Source organism: Talpa europaea, assembly GCF_964194135.1.
Source record: "Talpa europaea genome assembly, chromosome: 4".
Classification (NCBI taxonomy): Eukaryota; Metazoa; Chordata; class Mammalia; order Eulipotyphla; family Talpidae; genus Talpa; species Talpa europaea.
The window spans coordinates 91,748,145-91,768,397 of record NC_140070.1 but is presented as its reverse complement, the minus strand read 5'-3'; the positions used below and the strand labels follow the sequence as shown (position 1 = coordinate 91,768,397).

At 37.9% G+C, this 20,253-nt stretch overlaps 1 protein-coding gene across 3 annotated transcripts in view; it reads right to left on the bottom strand.

Moving 5' to 3' along the window:
• The window catches only part of BBX (BBX high mobility group box domain containing), a gene marked incomplete at its 3' end in the record, with an annotated part of 85,503 nt that overhangs the window by 32,335 nt on the left and 32,915 nt on the right, over window positions 1-20,253 (bottom strand). For all 3 annotated transcript variants that reach the window (XM_084231188.1, XM_084231189.1, XM_084231190.1), the window contains exon 7: window positions 13,990-14,070. In XM_084231188.1, the coding sequence (XP_084087314.1) occupies window positions 13,990-14,070 (81 nt within the window). The remainder of the gene's footprint in view (window positions 1-13,989; window positions 14,071-20,253) is intronic.

Sequence of the window (20,253 nt, the reverse complement as noted above, 5' to 3'; positions counted from 1 at the left end):
CAAGATTTGCTGGGAAGAGGGTAGGATCCAGAGTTGAAAGACCTGATTTTGAGATTTACTTTGCTACTTGCACCTGGAGTCATTTCACTCCTCATTCTTTTGTCAACTTTGTAAAACAAAAATGATGAGTTGACGATTCTGTGAGATCTAAGTGAGATGATGACTTAATGGCAGTACTTGGTAAATCACCGCAAAACTCTACTTAGATGTTTGCCTTTTCTTTTTTCTTGGGTGTAGGGTAAGGAAAAATGTCAGGCTTTTCTGCCCTCCCACCATCAGGATAGACGATGGATCCCTGCGGTCTTGAATGCATGCCTGATGGCGGGCACCTGGAATAGGGTGTGGGCCTAGGTAGATGGGATTCACCTGGGCTAAGGCTGTGCTTTTAAGGGCGGCCTCACGGGGACGCCAAGAGAAGCCAAAGCAGAAGCAGAGAGAAGGCCGGAGAGCCCATAGAGTGAAGACCTGCTGGGAGCTGGTAGGCCTGCCAGCCTCCCAGCCCCGCAGCCCCCCAGTACTCCTGCCTGCCATGTACCTGGTAATCCCAATAAAAACCTGCAAAACCACTGAGGACTCTGACTCCTCCTTCACCCGGTCTGCATGGGATCAGAAAACCTGCTCTGTGTCTATTCCTGCTCCTTACATTGGAGGAGTGAGGAAACAGTAACAATTTCCACCTACCCCTTGAAATTAGAAATGATAAAACGATTTATTAAATCACTACAGAAGGTTTTGGTTAATAAAATGTTACCAGTCCACAGATGCTGACAAATAACTTGAAATTCACATACTCTCAGAAAACTAATGGCAGTGGTTTTTTTTTTCTTTCCCTTTCTAATTCATTTGGTGGCAAATGCAATCTGATCTGAACTTAACTGCAAATTCTGACCAGAACTAATGTGAAACTGCTTAATGTCTTAATTTATCTTACTTAATGTGACTATTCATACACTTTTGGTATCATAATCTTCATGTATTTGAATACGAACTGCAGGGAATAATTGCACAGTGTAAAATACATACTCTGTATCGTTTTCCTAAAATGTGAAAAATTCTGAATACCAAAACACATCTGGCAGCAATTTGGTTACATTTTTAAACTCCAAAATTTCACATATAGGACATTAAAGGAGAAATTTACCATCTTCCTCTCCAGCTACCAGGTACTTTAAAACATCAGTCTAAAACTGTTTTCTAGGAGGGGCAATTACAGCTTATTGTAAAATTCATTTTCTGGGACAAAAACCTGGGTTTTTCATCCATAAACACTCCCTACACACAATTCCAAATACCAGCCTCCAGGGAGGACACTAAAGATACAAAGATCAAAATGGCCCCTCTGCCTTTGAGGAATCGATCTGGAGGCTGAGGCTGCCAAGTAGGTCAAGGGCAACACAGGAATTCCAAGCCACTACTCACTGTATCTGCTTTAGCAATTTAGTGGAAAAGGAGCATTGAGGTTTGCTGAGTCCCACATATCAAGGCCCAAAATAAAGCACATGAGTAGGAAATGAATTTATCTTTTTAAAAAAATCATCTTTTTACCAAATTGCAAGTTGCGAGAGACCACTAATATCTGTGAAATTCATTTTTTTATGGATAACACGTTGAATTAAATGTAAGATACTTGCTTTCACTTCATTTTTTCATTTGGTACTTGCAATGAATCTCAAGTCTTTCTGTGAGAATTATGTTATGATTAGTAAGTCTGAGAAGAAACTGGAGAAGGGGTGGGGTTAGTAAGCAGACGGTACAAGTTTTATTTAAAACATGAATATGACAAGTGCACCCAGCCCTTCACATTCACAGAGAAGATCTGAAATAGTATAGATTTACAGAAGAGGTGTTTTTTTTTTCCCTCAGGAAATCTTGTGAGTTAACTTCAGCAAGTAATTATGAGAACAGAGGGCATCTCTTTATTAAACCAAAACTAAGATCAAAGCAAAATGTTAATTCTGAAACTGAAACATTTAGTCTTCCTTGCATGTTTCACTATCATGGGAAAATCTACAGCTTTTGTGTCAATTTTGAAATAATTTTTGTTTTCCTTTCTTCGTTATGCTAGCCTTTTGTGAATAATGATGCCACTTGGGGAACACAATACTACTCAAGAAAGAAGGCTCGAGAAGCATTCTCAAGGTAAATTTTTTTTTTTTTCAACAACTATCACTCCAGTGGCCTTTAATAAGTCATTTTAGGGACCTTTCCCCTTATAGGTGCTGGTTTCTCTTGGGGTATGCCAACAGCATGCATTTCCACAGGTTCATCTTAGCAAACCTAATAATACTCTGCAAACTCTATTCTCTGCTTCAATATATTTCAAAATGATTTTCCTCATCACCCCTGATAGGATTCTACAGCTAGGAATGAAATGGAACAAATCAGACATTTACTCTGGGGACATACTCTGGGAAATAGCATAATATTTCTTGTGAAGGTAATTACACCAGCACTAGTCATGCTTTACTTCCTTGTTTCAGGCTCTTAAAAGTTTTTTTCACAAATAGAATGTGTTAATCCTAAATTATATTAAAAAAACAATTACATTGCTGGAAGTGAAACTATAAAGTAAAACAAATAACTCCAAATCAAAAACCACAAATCACAAATCTCACCAACCAAAACCCAAAATAAACACAAATCAGGCTCTCAGATTTGAGTGTCATTTTATAGGTTATCTAATTTAACCTTCTTGCCAATGTAGATATTTCGTTTACTAATATATTCCTGAGAGTAAGTTATCCAATTTTTTGCAGAAAGACAGTAAGCATATTACTCTATTAGAAGGCAGCTCTGTTTGAATTTTTAAAATACTGAGCAAAAATCTGTCATCCAACCAGTCTTAGCTGCTCTAAGGCACGTAAATAAATCCATTCTTTCTCTCATGTGACAGACATTCAGGTCCTGGAAGACAGACTTTATATTCCTATAAAAGGCATAATGTCCCAGTTGCCATCACTGCTCATCACATGTAAAGGCTTCCAACCTTTCAAAAGTTGAGTCCCTCTAATCTAGATGCAGTGTAGTGTCCTGAAGTGAGAATGGATTTTACTTAAATAAGTTGGGTTCCCCAGCAAGCACCGTAACTTGCTTGTCCAGTGTCACTCAGTGTGCTATGTATTTAGACTTGAACCCATATGAGGAAATAAAGGCTGAGAAATGGAGGTACAGTGCATCCTTCACTGCAGTGATAGGAGGTAAAAGTAGAACAGATGTGAGCAATCACAGCTTGTAATTGACATACAGCTTTACTGGGCAATGTGGATGCTTCAATTTAGCACTATCTTTCTTAGATTAAGTCCCTAGCCCTGTGTTCCAATAGTACTCTGTGGAACTAGGTGTGAGTTGATGGTGGGGGGGATGATTTATCTTTTAGTGCACCCAAAGAAGCAATCCCTTTTTTCTAAGGTAGGACAAAATACCATTCATGTTTCTAATTTATTATGACATTGTGGTCAATTAAAATCTTGGATAAAATTTCTTTACCCATATAATATGCTGGTAAGTTTGGTCTCTTTCCTTCTAAATTTTTATAATTTCTTTCCTAGATGCAAGAGTTTTCCATTTTTCCTTATAAAGTTTATCCTTCCCAAATTGGAACTAAAGTACTTCCTAGCTTTGTGTTATAGACACATTTGATAAAGCTGCCTTTTACGTCTTTGTCCAAATCTTTGATAATAATGTTGAGTAAGACATGGTCAAGGGCAAAATATTCTGGCAAAATTCTATAACCCTTTCGTCAGCTTGACTTGAACCTTTAAAAATCTCAACAATGTAAGACATTTTATAATCCAGCCTAAACTGCCCCGCCCTCATTTTGTTCACAAGGGCATCATAAGATTATCTGTCAAAGGTCTTACTGAAATTTTGATGCAGTATGCAAGCAGCATTCTCTTAGTCTGTTTTATAAACCATATCAAAAAGAAAATGAGAATGGCCTATGCTCGTCAGGGTCTGACTAGGCAACAAGGAACAGCTTAAAGTCTTATCTACTGAAGGAATTTAATTCAGGTAATAGGTTGGTTACACAGATCATGAAGAACAGAGACAGTCAAACATGAGGGGGTGAGCCAACCCAGGGAGAAGCAGCAGCAGGAGCAGGAAGACAGAGTAGAGCTGGGTGGGAGATGGTCCCAGGGGAAGATGGAGCCATGGTTAAGCCTATATGGAAGGAGCTAGAAACAGAAACACGGAAGAGACTGTCTTTGCTTCAGCAGACCCTTCTCAATCCTCCCCTGAACTCCTGGCCTTGCTCTTCTTTCCATTCTCTTGTCTCTGGCCAGTGACTCCCACTGGCTGAACCCAGATTCAACTGGCGGACACAAGAACCCAGGAAAGGCAGTCTACAGTCACCTGGGACATAAGCCAGCATGCAGGGCAAACAGTCACTGGAATAGTCCACTTGACTAGGACCTTTTTTTGAGGAGATTTCAATAATTCCGTTTTCGATTTCTTTTCTGTGAGTTCAAACAGTGTATCAGAAATAATTTTCCAAAGTTTCTAGGTATTAATAGTCTCTATTTCCACAGGAAAATAAACAGGGCCTGGGAACAGCTACAGGTCTCAGAAGACAATCATTCTTAGAGGGGAGCAAATTCTATATTGAAAGATAGTTTCAAAAGGCAGGGATTTTGGAGCCAGATTGTCTAGGAATTCAAACTGGCACGGGCACTGACTAGTTCATTTTCTCTAAACCTTTCTGTGCCTCAGTTTCTCATTCTACCCATTGTGGATGCTAATAGCTTTTGTCCTAGAAATACTATGAGATTCAATGACTCACACATATGTAGTACTTAAAATAGTGCCTAGTGCAGAACAAGAATAATGAACAATGACTCCTCTGGAGTCTTATACCAAATAGAATAAAAACTAGCTATTATTACTAGCAGTAATATTTGCACTGCTATCATTAATAGCACAGGTCATGGTTCTGGTAGACTAATTGCTTCCCTCTAATTTTTCATTCTAAGGTTGAATAATCCTATAGTTGGGGGAAAGCATATACAATAAAGTTAAAGTCAGGAAGATCTTCATCAGTTATCGTTCAAGAAACAACTCTTACTAAACATATAATTAAGTTCAATTCTACTGGGTACCAGCATTTCTACTTACATCTGCTGTGGGGTGCAAAGTTTAACACTTAGTAGGATTTACAAAAGTACATACAAAATTCATTCCCTATTCATGCATGGACATGCCCACAGATAAGCATAGGACAGACACAGCGGAACAAAACTCATGTGAAGTGAGTAAAACTGCACTGTGGGAAGTACAGAATTAATGCCTGTTATTAATTAGTCAGGTTGTCCTTAATGGAGGGTTTGCTGTTAATCAGGCCTTGAAACAGAACATGCCTTAGACAATGACAATTCATTTTTCTATTATTACTTTAAATTGAACAATAACCTTCTTTAAAAGTGAGGATGTAAAATCATCTGTAGGGCACTTTCTGCATGGAATTCCCATGTCTATATTCAAAGAAGTTAAAATGTTAATGTTTTAAATCAAATGCTGGACACAGTATTTGATATCTACTGTCTAGTCCCTCAGGTACTACTCTGTTTTTTATAACTGCAACTCAGGGGGGCATAAAAATGTATCCTGTTCACCTTTGTGTTCTCTTTAAGAATATTCTAGTGCCTTTCAAAGAGAAGGCATTCAACAGATTAATTGTGTTAAATTGACTGGTTCATTAGTTCTGAGGTAACTGATGAGTTCTAAAATGCATTCTGATTCATACCAAGAAAGAGTTCCTTTTCAAGTCTATAAAAAACAATGCTAATTATGACCATGCTATTGCTTGGCCGACACCAGCAATCACACTGTCCTTAGTTACAATTCTCAAGAGCATCAGTGAAAATTAATCATCAATATTTTAATTTTACCTTTGACGACTGAAACCATACTGAGGTAATTACTCTTTGTGTAGTCATAATAGTCTCAAAGTGATCTGTTAGGAAAAAAGCAACCTAACCCCAAAAGAAAAATAAAAACCAATTGTTGAAACCAAGATTCTAAGAATGCACATGACTGACTGATATTTAAATAATTATTCTCTTCAAAATGATTACAAAGAAATAATGCAATAGGAATACTGACAAGGTGAGATACAATGTGCAGTGGAGGAATTATTTTTTATGTTCTTGGGTTCAGGAAATTGCCATTTTCAGGTAAGACCAAACCTGAGGTTCACAATTAATATGGGGGACTCACTCTAAAGATATAATAAATCTGTGCAGCATCACACTTTACCTCTTTATCTCTTTAAAATGTATTCCTTTCTACAAATATTAAGATAGGGATTCGTTTCTTAAAGTAATGGTGTACTAGGTAAGAAATAACAGAAGATGTACTTTAACTAGTACAAAGAAACGGGTAAGTAGTTCCAAAATGTACCACATCATTTCACTCTTAATTATGCTTTGTCTTGTTATCAAGGACCTAGCTAGATTAAAAACAAGGCAGTGTGAAAACAGACCCACTGACACTGATCAGGAAGTTTCGATTTCAAAATCTATGTTCTTTAATACAAAACAAATTTTCTGCAGCCAAGGTATATTTACAATCATTTCATACTGGCTTATTATCTGCCAACGGAGTGTAGACATAACCCACAGATGACACTTAGCAGCATCTTCCAGGATGTTCATGTCTCCCATAATTAAATAAAACCAGAATGTTTTTGCCATAAAAAATAAACTGGCTGATGGTTTCAGAGAATAAAGAATAGCACTGCTGCTAAGAAAATTCAATTTTCTTTATTATATAATATAACTGGTCACAAGACAGTGGTTTAAGCACCTCTCACCTAAAACGTGAGTGTAATAAACAGTTTTCTATTTGATTCAATGAGACAATTAATTGGGTGGTTTAAATGTTTCTCTTAACTATTGGTTCCAAAGTTGTACTATTTCTGAAGACTCTGGGGGAGAGGTCGGGACAAAGGGGATAGAAGTGGTGTTTGCTCTGAAGGCCATCTACTAAAGTCTTCCCCAAAGGCATCAAAGGAAGTTATCAGGTACTTTCCTAACTTCAGTTTCTTAAAAAGTAAGTTGGAGCAATTGAAAAGGAAATGAAAGGTTTTAGAGTAAAAATTTTCTCAAAGTGACTTGCAAGTCTGATAAAAAGATGAGGAAAGAAACATACCACGTTCAAATAAAAGACAACCTCAAATATATAGAATTCACATATATGGTGATAGTGTAGGAGTTGAGATGAGAGCCACACTTGTTGGTTCTGGGCTTTTGGGGTTAACAACAGGAAGGCAGGATTAGTGCATCTCCATAATACATTAGTACACAACAAAAAACTAAAAGGGAGTCCCCTCAAGTCAAATGCCACCTGTAATGCAGTGGTGGTGAATGCTAATGTGGTTGGAGGAAAAGGATCAGTTACTTTTTCCAAATGGAATAATAAATACTTTCCATAATTTTATCACAATTCAGCTGTTTTTAGTGAGCCATAATTTTCTGTAAGATTTAATTTTTATAGATACTAGAATAAATTCATCTTTACCTACCTAAATGCTTTTAACTTTAAGTAGCTTTTACCAGGTAAAATGTAAGAAAAACTAGGAAGCTGAATTCTCAGAAGGTGTCTTCATCCTTTTTTCAACAAATAGGACTAATGACAACTTTTCTACCTTGAGTCTACCTCTGATCTACAATCTTGCTTTTTTAATATATGAGGAGTATATCCAGAAGAACCTAGCATCCTTTCTTCAACTTCACCTTGACACAAAACTGGTTTTATAATTTCATAGACACAGACAATGGGGACCACAGACAATATTCAGCAGTCCAGTGGTGACTATTTACACCTGTCTAGAAGGAACATGCTAAAGGAACATGGATCTCTGCTCCCAAATGCTGTTTACCTTTTGCCACTCTCCTTCCTTCCGGACTCTTAGGAGTGGATCTCCTCAGTTATTCCTCTTCCCCTTAGCATCTTTCCCCTTTTTTACTACTAGTAGGGCTTCCCCTTGGTTCACAAACATCCAATTTGGGGTCCACAGTCAAAGCCAAATTTTTGGAAGCCATGATCTCAGGGTTGCAGTTGTCTCTCACTCCTCCTTTGTTTTGCCTCTCATCTCAACTTCATCATCAAATCCACCTGAATCCCCTGCAGTCCCTCTGGTGTCTGTTTCTGCCTCCCGTACCCACTGTCAACTCCCTGAATCTGGTTCGTGTCTTCTTACCCCTGGATGTCCACAGAGGCTTTCCACTCCATTCTACACAGAGCTGCCAAATGAGTCCCTCCAAGCGCTGTTTTCATCACTGCACATTCCTGCCCAAATCTTCAGTCACTCCGCCTTATTTTCAAGTACAAGTTTCTTTTTTTTTTGTTTCATACTAACCTACCCTTCTTCCCTTTCTGACTTGTACTACACTCCATAAATCTCCAAACACCGCATGTAGAGTGCCTGCCAATCTGATTTACTTGTTCTCTACCAATCTCATGGTTGACAGCCTTTATTTATCCCTTTGTTCTGTCTCCTCTATGTCTCCATTTAATTATACACAGGTCACAGTGGGTATATGAGTGGACTGTTTAAGAGGGAAGTGGGCAAGTGTAAGTGGATGTTTCCCTGATTGCTGGCATCAGAGTTAGGGCTGAGTAGGAAAAGGAAAGGACAGTGATATCCGTACAGCGAACACACACAGGGGCAGCCACTGAACAGTTCTGACCAGTCATTCTCAGGTAAGGAGGCTGGTCCAGTTTCTCCAGAGCTTCTAAATTTTCCTAAGAGGTCACAAATCTATATTAATTAAAATATAAACTTAAAATAGGATCCACTAATTCAAATGTGTATAGCATAATAAACTGTGGGTCATACAAAGAATCTCTGCAAGTTGGATGTGATCCGAAAAATTCAAGTTTCAACCACTGTCCTAAATAACTTCATCAAGAATGACCTTCATGCTCTGTTCCCTGCATTGAGTCCCTAGAACACTCCAGCTAACATTAATTTCTCCCCTCCCTGGTTTCATATCTTCACTTTGTCTATCACTCATCACTGAAGAAGAGCTTCATCATTTCAGTACATGGTTGCCTGTGAAATCATTGTACTAATTATTTCTTATCTCTTAACTTTTCATATCTCATCACTTTGCAACTAGAGAATAAGCTCTTAGAGGACAGGAGCCATATGCTATCATTTTCTATAACCCTCACAGTATCTAACAAAATATATTCTGACACAGGCACTTAAAGTTGTAACAAGTATCTTGGCAATTTCAAAAGTACAGACATTTTTTTAAAAAGGAAATATCAGTTCCATTTCTTTGACAGCAGTCTTGAACAATCTGTCATCTTATTCAGCTATACACATATGTGTAGGAGTAAGCTGTCTTCCATAGAGCTTTCTATAATACGCAAACTCCTAGAACAGGCAACTAGCATGGCCCTTTTATATCATCTTAAGAAGACGACACAACAGCCCAGTGTTTAAGAGTCTGGGCTACGGAGACAGACTGCCCACCTTTCCACTGAGATTCTTAATGCTTCTTGTCCAAGTCACAACACCTCTCTGCCCTTTGGTCTCCTAATGTATTCTAAAGAAATGACAACAGTACCTATCTCTGAGGATAGTTGTCAGAATAAATGAGACCATGTAACATATTCAAAAAAAAATACCTAACACTACGTCATCCCTTAAGATAATAAAAATTACATACAGATAAATTCTATTAAGATGTATAATCTATTTAAAGATCACACATGAGATTATTTCAGAAAAATGAGAAGACAAATAGTAACATTTTGCTTATGCTCCAGTCCCTGGAGGCACTCCAAAACACCAAAACTGTGCATGGAGGTGAAAGTGTTCCCATACCACTGATCTTAGAGGAAGGCTCCTAGGTTATCTCATTTCAATAAAAATATCTGCACTGCCATATGCAAGCAGCTTCAGCAGCCTTTTATTGGCAGAGAATAGCCACAATAAATAATTACCATTAGTTATAATAAAAGAATAAACTGCTCCCCTTATTACATTAGACAATTTTGTTTCTAGAGATCTCTAAGTGTAGAAGTTGCCAAAATTCTACATTTGCTAAAATATAAAGGTTAAGATGTCTCTGACCCTCTTCAAAGTGTCTTCCAATGATAGCAACTACTGTACACAATCATCTCTGAGTATGCTTTGCTGCTTTGATGATCTCTACATAATCAAAACTAATTAATTTCAAAATGAAAGGGAACACAATACATTTTATTACCTGTGCCAATTAAGAAACTGATTAACTGAACAGTGAATTGCCTGGAAGTTCAAACAAAGGATTATGTTTTCCTCAATCCCCTGACTTCAGCAGCACCATGCCAAATCTCCCTTCCTAGCTGAAGCAGATTCCTTAAAAATACCTGGAACAGATCCCAAAATTTGCAGGTCACTTTCAGCTACTTAAAATCCACCCAGTTTAAAATACCAATCAAATTTTTGAAGCAGAGCCTTCCCCAGGGTATCTCCTGGTGCTGGGATCCCAGGAAATGGGGAGAGGTCCCCATTTGTGTGCAGGCTGACCCAATGCTCTTTGTGGGGACTGCATTCATAGTTCTCTTTTTGCCTGCTCCAGTGGGTGCTGGCACAGCAGTGTGTATGCCCACAGTATTTCTTGCCAAGAAGACAGTTCTTATAAACAACAACCCTTATCTTTAGTGGGGGAGACCTGTTCATTGACTCCTTGCATGGTAGCCCCCAGAAATGGAGGTGGAAAGGGTAAGTAGTTGGTTCTTAAGCTGATACTTGGCCTTTACTTTACAAGGAAGAATGTCTGGCTTAGAAGACAGAGGAAGGAATCGTAGAGGTAAAAATAATTTACGTCTTTTCCTTTTTCTTGTTTGTTCCTACTAACCACAAAAGGTTGAGTGACCTTGTAAGGGGGGTGCCAAGGGCAGAGATGATACTCAAAAATATTTAACAGGCAGGGGGCCAATTATTCAGAAGGGATGTGGTCTCAGAGCTAGAAGAGGGTCTTGTACACCCCTTGTTGAGCCCTCCAGTTGCTGGATCAGGGGGAGCCCAGGAATGCTGGCAGTGTTGCTGCCAGGTTCCTCAGGGAGTTTCAGTCACCATCTTACTAACAATAGGAAGTACTTTGGTATTTCGGTCCCAGGACAGCAAACCAGATGTACACCACTCCTGCTTGCAGGAGCTCTTTCAGAGGATCCTGAGCAAAGGCATCTGCACTGCATACTTGTCAATGTGAGAGTCTGCCCCTTCCCATGACTATCCCATGGCCTTTTGTCTGATCAAGCAGAACTATTTTCTATTTGTTCACTTGACCCTTGGGACACTCACAGATCTTTACAATGCCAAACCAGAGCATGCAGCGGGTCATTCCACATCTCTCCTTGCTGCCAGTTTCCTGCAGTTCTCTTTTTGCCTGGTTAGACAGGTGAAGTGTATAATAGTAAGTCTATGATTAAAACATCTCTTGCTTTTTCCCAAAGAAAGAGAAGACACATCTTGCAAGGACCACCTCCACCTCCAATCTTTAACAGGGGTTCTCTTGGGGCTACTTCCACTTTGACAGGGAGCAAGGTAATGAATAAAGAAAATGTCCTCCTTCTCTCCTCAGAACAGAGAGAAAAGCCAAACATTCCAGATGACTGGACAGTCTATGACATCTCCTCCACACTGATAACATGTGGATTGGAGAGGGGACAAAAGGAGAAACCCCTACAAGAGTAGTAGTTGGATCAGGTCATGTCTTTATAAATTGTAAGAGAAGTGTCTGACCCAAATTGAAGGTAGTTTCTTGGCAGTTCTCCCTTTGGAATGTGTGAATTTAAAGCTGTTCCTTCAGATTTCAGACAACAGCACCAGTTCTGGGCAACAGTGAAAAATCCTCTTCCATATACTGTTGTATTTACTTATTTAAATAGGCATCCAAAATAATTAAATATTATATTTTGCAAAAAAAAATGAACATTATAGACACATGGAATAAAAATATTGAGGAAGCATTCTACTGGTGACTATTTGGAGATACTGATGAACCCATTTTGCATGTATTTATGTTTAATTAGAAACTAGGAAGGCTTTAGGATGTTATTCTAAAACACAGTCTACTAGCGTCATGGCTTCATATTCAAGTGATACAAATAATAATGTGAAGATCTGCTTGGCAAGTTCTTTTTTAGCAACCCTGTTTCATCAAAAGCATATATTTTTACTCAAATGTTATAAAAAACTAAGTCTGAGTATAAGCTGATTTGCTATAATTGGAATAGGCTTACTGCAGTCATTTCACCCCTTTAAATTATGATACCAGCATTCAAACATCTGTTAAACCATAGCATCTGTTTCATATTTGGGATGCATCCCTACAAATTAGAAGAGTGTTCTTTTTAATGAGCGCTGATTTAATAGGGAATCCTTTTTTTTATGACTGTTATGCCAAAGAAAGAAAATGAGAAGACAAATTCATGTCTTTAGCACCCCCCACAGCTAAGTACCACAAAGGTTCACATATTCTAACACAGATCCGTTTAATAAAGACATATTAATGTTGAAAGTTAGTTGGCAATTTAGTTTAGATTTTTTTAGTATATGTATGGTTTTATATAAGTGTATACACACACCCCTCAAGAAATATGGAAGGTCATACATTCATATTATTCAAGAAAAAAAATAACTTCTTTCAAATAAATTTTCTTGACAATTTATACAGCCTTAAAGATACTAAGACAAATGCATGACCTCATATTCTGTTTACGAAGACGAATTTACAACTAATTCCAAGGACACACTCATTGCCAGATCTTTACCATCTCAGTTGCATCTGAAGTAGTAACTTGCAGTGACTCAGCCAGTTCTTTTTAGAACTATTCCCTGCTGACTTCATAAGTTTTCCAGCCCTCTACTGGAAGTCCTCTATGGGTCTGAATTTGTCTTACAAAAGAAGCAGTTGGCTTAATGTCAGACAACAATGGGTTAGTTTGTTTTACTGTTTATATACTTCTTTACTGTTTCAGGCCTTTGGATTTTTTATATTGCTAATTTGGACCTGGCTGGACTTTAAAAGTTCATCTTTAGAATATTTATAACTCTTTAATTTTTATAGCTTACTATAAATTTTAGAAAATGACAGGTTGTCCCACTAAGTAAACTACAAGGGATTTATAAAAGAACCACATCATTTCTGAAGTCTCACAAGAAATTAATTGGAAGAAAGACAGAAAGATGAAAGAAAGAGTTTAACAGAAGAGATTTTGGTCAACTGTTTTGCAGCTCCTAATTTGTCTTAATAAAGGAGAAAACTGTCACTACAGTGTAAGAGACATTTTTACTATAGTGTAAATGACATTTTTACATTTTACATTGGTGCGGAAGACATTTTCCCACATGTTCCCTTTAAAGCAGAACGGTCACAGCTTCCTCCTGCCTACCTTATCAACACCTGCTTCTGGCACTCTCTTTTCCAACCCATCCCCTACCAAGTGAGGGATCTGCCCTCACAGGCTTTATGAAATCACATTTCCTACTCTGCTGAAGGAATGTAGCATTTTATTCCCATGTCATATCACATTAAATGTACAACTAACAGATGAGACTTTAAAACATGTCATTTGAGTTCTTCACTTAAAAAAAAAATTAAAACACAGCCACCTGGTGTAAAAATAGTGCTTTCTAGGGATTTGTAAATGCTATAAGAAAATCAGAGAAGAGGAAAATGGTATGGGTGATTTTCTTGGGTTCAGGCAGAACTTATTTAATAAATCTGGAAGAGACAAAAGGTGACCTTAAAATATTTTAAACATTACTTGTGAAAGATTCTGCAATCTTCCTTTTTCAAAAGCCTCATGACTTTTAGTAGCAAAACTCATTTATTCTAAATTAAGTTAACACTTTCATTGCTGAAAGGTAGATATAACAACATTTAATAGTCACAAGTGAGATGGTACAGTTTAAGGAACATTAGTGAGATAAACTTTTTTGTTCCCTCCTTTGCAGAACTTAGTGCAATATATTATTCAGAAACTTGCCTCTGCCAGTTGAAAGAGTGCAGACTTTCCACAGCGTTTTACAGGCTCAGCACCACCCAACTGCGATGTGTTTGAAGAAATCTATAATGAAAACAATTCACATAAAGAATATTGTCATATAAGAAACCTTTCTTTCCATTCAGTCATTTTTAGGAACTTTCTTTAATTTGTGGAAATATTGCTCTCAGGTAGCAAATAACTTTAAATGTGTCATGCTTGAAACAATAATTTTGAAAACAATGTTAGTAAATAACCTCAAAAAATAGTAACAAAAAGTATGGCTTCCGCGGTCGTTTAGTGACAAAAGTATTATCTTATATATTCCAGGCTTTAAATTTAACCCTATAACCTTAAAACCAGATATGCATTTCCATTTCTATACAAGTACCAACTCACAGGTTGGCCCAATACAGAGATTTTGAATCAGTTTGTATTTATCAAAGCAATTACTTAAAACGGTTAAAGGATTGGTTTTGGGATCTCTGTGGAAAGATAGCATCAATCAGTCAACAAGTATTTGTGAACCCATTATTAATGGGATAGGCAATATGACAGGATCTAGAGAAACTTTTATTAAGAGTTTTATTGAAAAAAAAAAAAAAACAACACTGGTCCTGGCTTTAAGAGTGTGCTCTAAATTACACACAAGGATTGACAAGATCACAAATCTAATGACATTTTGGAGTTAAGGCCCTATGTTATGGTACATTAACATTTCTACAACACTACACTGACTGCATACGCGTCTGCAAATGTAGCTAAACAGCAACCACACATGTTGATAGCAATGACAGACAGCATTGTTTTACATGATAACTTCATTTTCAATTTCTAGCCAAACTTAGTAAGAAGCTGAGGACATTCTTAAGGATCTTACAAAGTTTTTTCTAGAGAATTTTTATCATCATTAAAGCTGTGACTTACCTTTTGAGACTCTTCATGATACTGAATTCATTCTTGGTTTAAAAGAGAGCTAACAGGTTCAGTTTTAAGAGGCAATCCTGTCTTACTACAGGTAACCCCAAGTCCCACAGGGAACTCTATGAAGCTGTCAGCTCCAGAGGAGACTGGGTTGTTTGCTTATAGAGGGAACTCTCCAGGGTCTAGTTCTTAAACTCCATGTCCTTCTGAGGTGCAATCATTTTTAACAGAGTCCTTTCCTATTCATCCTGATCATTTACTTTTTCTTTAGAAAAATCAGTGTATGGGACTTAGTCTTTCTAAGGCTTGGAACATTTTCCTCTAGCTGTATTTTCTCTGATAAATTCCATTTCTACTTTTCCTAGACAAATTGCATTCTTTTTTTTTTTAAATGTCTTTAAATATTTATTTATGCATGCAAGAACTGGGGTGTAGGCCAGAGGTAAGAGGAGTAATGGGATTCACCAGAGACAGAGTGGCGAGCAGAACAGGTGTATCTATTGAAATGCACTGGTGAAGGGAGCAATGGTAGAGACAGGAGAGGTCTGCTGCGACATGTGGGTTAGCTCCCTGGCTGGGGATCGAACTCATTCCTCAGTGGCTGGTGAGAGCTTGATTAGCACTGAGACTTTAACCCCTGCACCACCAGGAAGGCCCCAGATAAGCTGAATTCTATTACTTACTTTATCACTAGACTAAGAGAAACAAATATTAATATAATCATCAACTCTCAGTGACTTGAGGGAATGAAATATAAATGTCAGTCCCTTGACCAAGGTTGTGTAACAGAAAGGACATGGCCTTTGTGTCAATAGACACTGCTTCATTACTTTTCGCTTTGTGAATTTAAGCAAATAATTAAGACTTTTAACATTATCTTCAAAATAGAAACAATAATACCTGCTGCTTTGTTACTGCTGTAAAAATTAGATTTTATGTTATTGAAGAGTTCGAGTCCATATTATTACCTCAGTAAATGGGGCAATTATTAGTAATAGGCATTTGTCATTATTAACACTAATAAACTTTTAGTACCATCCCCAAAATTGGTTATATACTGAAAACAGAATTAAAGATTGCAATGTCAAGAGATATTTGCTAAATTTAGTAATTTATAGAATATTCAATTTGTTGCATAATCACATAGAACCCTCAAGAATTACTTAAGGAGATGAATTTGGTGGTGCTGTACTACACAGTGTTTCTAGTTCTTCCCCTGGATCTCTCTGCTGTAGCTTTTGCTGCCATAGTTACTGCTCCCTCACATTGTGTGTGTGTGTTTGTGCACTACCTTATACCCTCTGCTAATGCAATACCTGGAACACCGACAAGACTCAATGAAGAACTGACTGCATGGATTATCATCTGAATTAAAGCACAGCTGCCACAGTGAAGGCTTGGGAATAGTTCCTTGTCTTTCAAAAGGAACCACATATGTTTAGTAAGAACAATCTTCCTCATTGACTATGGGAAGATTTTTACCTATAGGGTATTATTTAAAATGGTCAGTGGGGGCCTCCCCGGTGGCGCAGCGGTTGAGCGCTGGGTTGCAAAGCTGCCCGCGGCCTCTGCAGTGCCGGTTCCATCCCCGGCTGCTCCCCGGCCACCGGAGGAGGGTCCCACATGGCGTACGGACCTCTCCTGCCGCCCGCTGCTCCCCTCAGCAGTGTACTTTGGTCCTTCTGCCTGCTCTGCTCCCCGCTCTGGCTCTGGTGAATTCTCTCGCCCTCCCGCGCTTCTGACTGTACCCAGTGCTTGTATAAATAAATAAACAAACCAAACAAATAAATAAACAAATAAATCTTAAAAAAAAATAAAAATAAAATGGTCAGTGGGGCTTCCCTGGTGGCGCAAAAGGTTTAAGTCTCAGCACTATGAAGCTATCAGCAGTCACTGAAGCATGAGTTCGATCCCCAGCCAGGGAGTTACCCACATGGCACAGCAGACCTCTCCTGTCTCACCCACTGCTCCCCTCAGCAGTGTATTTCAGTAGCTCTGCCTGCTCTGCTCTCCATGCTCTCTCTGGTGAATCCTCTAACCCCACCCAACCCCTGCACCTCTGGCCTGTACCCCTGTTTTACGTAAAAATAAATTTAAAAACCTTTAAAAATAAAATCAAGGTCAAGGTTCCTGGGAGGCTGATTTCCAAAGGGGCATGATGAAGGGTGAAAGAGGTCAAATTATTTTGGTTGTCTAACATTTTCAGGCTCACATAACAATAAAATTTTCATAAAATGACTTAGTAGTAAGATGTGTTTTCTCTTTTGGTTTCTTAATGAGAGGAGACTGTGAAACTGAACATGTTTATTGTCTATGGCTCAAGACTTTATCTTAATTTCTCTGACCTTATCTTTTGGGAAACTATTCTCCAGGCTTCCATGACCACAGACTCCCTGTTTTCCCCTTTACCTCTCAACAAGGCCACTTTTTGCTCATCTCCTGTGCTGGCTCTTCCCTCTATAGTGTTCTCTTAAATGTTTTTCCTCAGGGTTTTGTTTAAGGCCATCTTTGTTTTTAGTTGCACATTATCTCTCAGTAATCTCATCTACTCTGATGGCTCTTATATACAGCTTGTACAATTCTGATTTATGATACCATTGTTCATCCCCCTATTTTTCCCATTTAATAGATATTTACATGTTTTCAAGTAAGAGCAATATAGTTAATATGTTCATCAATAACTGGTGAGTGGTGGAGGACAGTGTGTGAGGTACACTCCCATGCTGGACATCATGTCTGCCGCAATCTCTTCCTTGGCTATTCTGTATTTGTTCTAAAAAACGCAGTGGGAATATGTGAGGTACAGCAAAGGTGCTACAAAAAATAACTACCCTGATTGTTAAATTGTTAATTTTTATGTTTTGTGTGAGGTAGGGGAGGGTACGCTAAGGAAACAGGTGGTTAAGATAAAAAGAAAAGTAATGGGGCCTCTCTGGTGGCGCAGGCAGTTGAGCGCAGTGCTGTGAAGCTGTCTGCAGCCTCTGCAGTGCTAGTTCAATCCCTGCCAGCTGCAGAGATACCCACATGGTGGGGCAGACCTCTCCTATCTCACCCGCTGCTCCCCTCAGCAGTGTATTTCAGTAGATCTGCCTGTTCTGTTGCCCACTCTGTCTCTGGTGAATCCTCTCCTCTCTGGTGAATCACCCTCACACACATCTGACCTGTACCCTGGTTCTTGTATAAATAAATAAATCTTTAAAAAAAATGTAATGGTGGAAGTCTTTTGCAATTATTTAGGGAATATAAACACCATAACCAGGGAGGAAATGACCAATAATTATTGAATAAATAAATGAATTAAATGAAAAATATGAGATGATTGGTCTTCCTTAACAGAAATATTAATATGTGCAATAAAATACATAATATTTTCACACTGATTAGCTGCAGTGTGAGTATATGGTGTTTTTGTTGAGCATAAATACCTTATAACATACTGAGCATTTCATCATGAAAATGCTTTAAATTTTCATCTATTGCTTATATCCAATAGTGACAATATCTCAAATTAGGTAAGATTATGGCTGTATTTATATTGCCAAAGTAAATACCTTCTAAGGAAAGCTTTAATGTGTATTTGTGAAAATCATCCAGATTAGCTATGTATTCAATAGAAATATATAACTTTTCAGTGTAAAAATAAACTCCAAATGTAAGAATTAGCCACACTATAGAGAGGAGGGTTAAGCAGACTAGCCATGACTTTCAGACTTGTTAAATAATGGAAGACAATAGTCCCTCCTGGCATTACATTTGGTCATTGTTCTTCAGGAAACGAGATCTGAAAGTGTGAAGGATATTCCACTCTACTATGAACAACAAAAGATGCAGAGAGAAAACTAATTCTGATCAACTTAATGGATCATAGTCTGGAAACAGAGTGATGGCTCTTCAAATGAGCCAAGCTGGATCTCGATGAATTATGAGCATCAATATGGGAGACAGGTCAAAATGTGTAAAGACACTATTTCTTTCTACGTACCTCTTATAAAGCACATATATTTTTCTCCATTTAAATGCAGACACTCACGAGACATCTATAAGCAACATTTTTCTTTATTCAGCTTCATGGTTACATACAGGTTAACTACAATGGGTTGTAAAACTATCAGATTTAGTTAAGAAGGAAAAATATCCTTCTCAGTTTGCAAGGCAGAGAAACTCAGGAATTGATGTAAATGAAAAAAAGTATTTTAACTTAACATGTCCAGGGCTTACTGCTTTTTAAAAGTATGTTTTGAGGGTAATTATATTACACATTAAATGACTCATTTCTTTTTTTTTTTTCTTCTTCTTAATAGAGGCATGTTTTTATTTATTTATTTGTTTGTTTGTTTTGTTTGTACATGCACTGGGTACAGTCAGAAGCGCGGGAGGGTGAGAAAATTCACCAGAGCCAGAGAGGGGAGCAGAGCAGGCAGAAGGACCAAAGTACACTGCTGAGGGGAGCAGCGGGAGGCAGGAGAGGTCTGCGCGCCATGTGGGACCCTCCTCTGGTGGCGGGGGAGCAGCCGGGAATCGAACTGGCGCCGCAGAGGTCACCGGCAGCTTCGCAACCCAGCGCTCAACCGCTGCACCACCGAGGAGGCCTTAAATGACTCATTTCTAAGAGGAAATCTAGCTAATCTCTTCCTAGAGTGATGAAGGTTTAAATAAAATTTAATATTAAAAAAAATAGTAATAAAAAAAATAAAGGATCTTCCATGTCAACTCTTAAAAAAAAAAAAATGACACGAGCAGGAATGGTGTCTAAGAATTTTGCATGTGTGATCTTAAGATATTAAAAAGCTAAACATTTTAAAAAGCAAATCATCTCCAAATTATAAACTATAGAGCATCGGTCATAAACCATGGTTTCCTAACAGGAAACTTGTTGGAAATGCAAATCCTCACATCCCAGTCTAACCAGAAACTCTGGGGTGGAGCCCAGTAATCTATGTTTAAACAAAACTTTGAGGTAACTCTGATGTATTTTAATTTTCAGAACTTCTACTATAGACTAATTAGAAGAATTTTAAGAATCTTTGTTTTTCTCAAAAGTAATGGACATTTTAGAAATCATTTTAAGAGCTCTAAGGATATGATCATAATAATTATAGCCTATTCTATTTCTACTGTTTTATATAGATACACACTTATAGCAGATTTTAGTAGATATTAGTTCATCTAGTCAGCTCTTATTTAGCTTTGAATAAGTCAGCCTAGTACTGGGCTGACAGCATGGTCAGGTCTTAAGATAGTCAAGATTAAAATTTGGGGTTCTCTTGGTTCAGTTTAGAAAAGTGACTGGAAGTTATATATCCTTAGAGACACCATGGACTTGTCTTCTATAATCACATATAG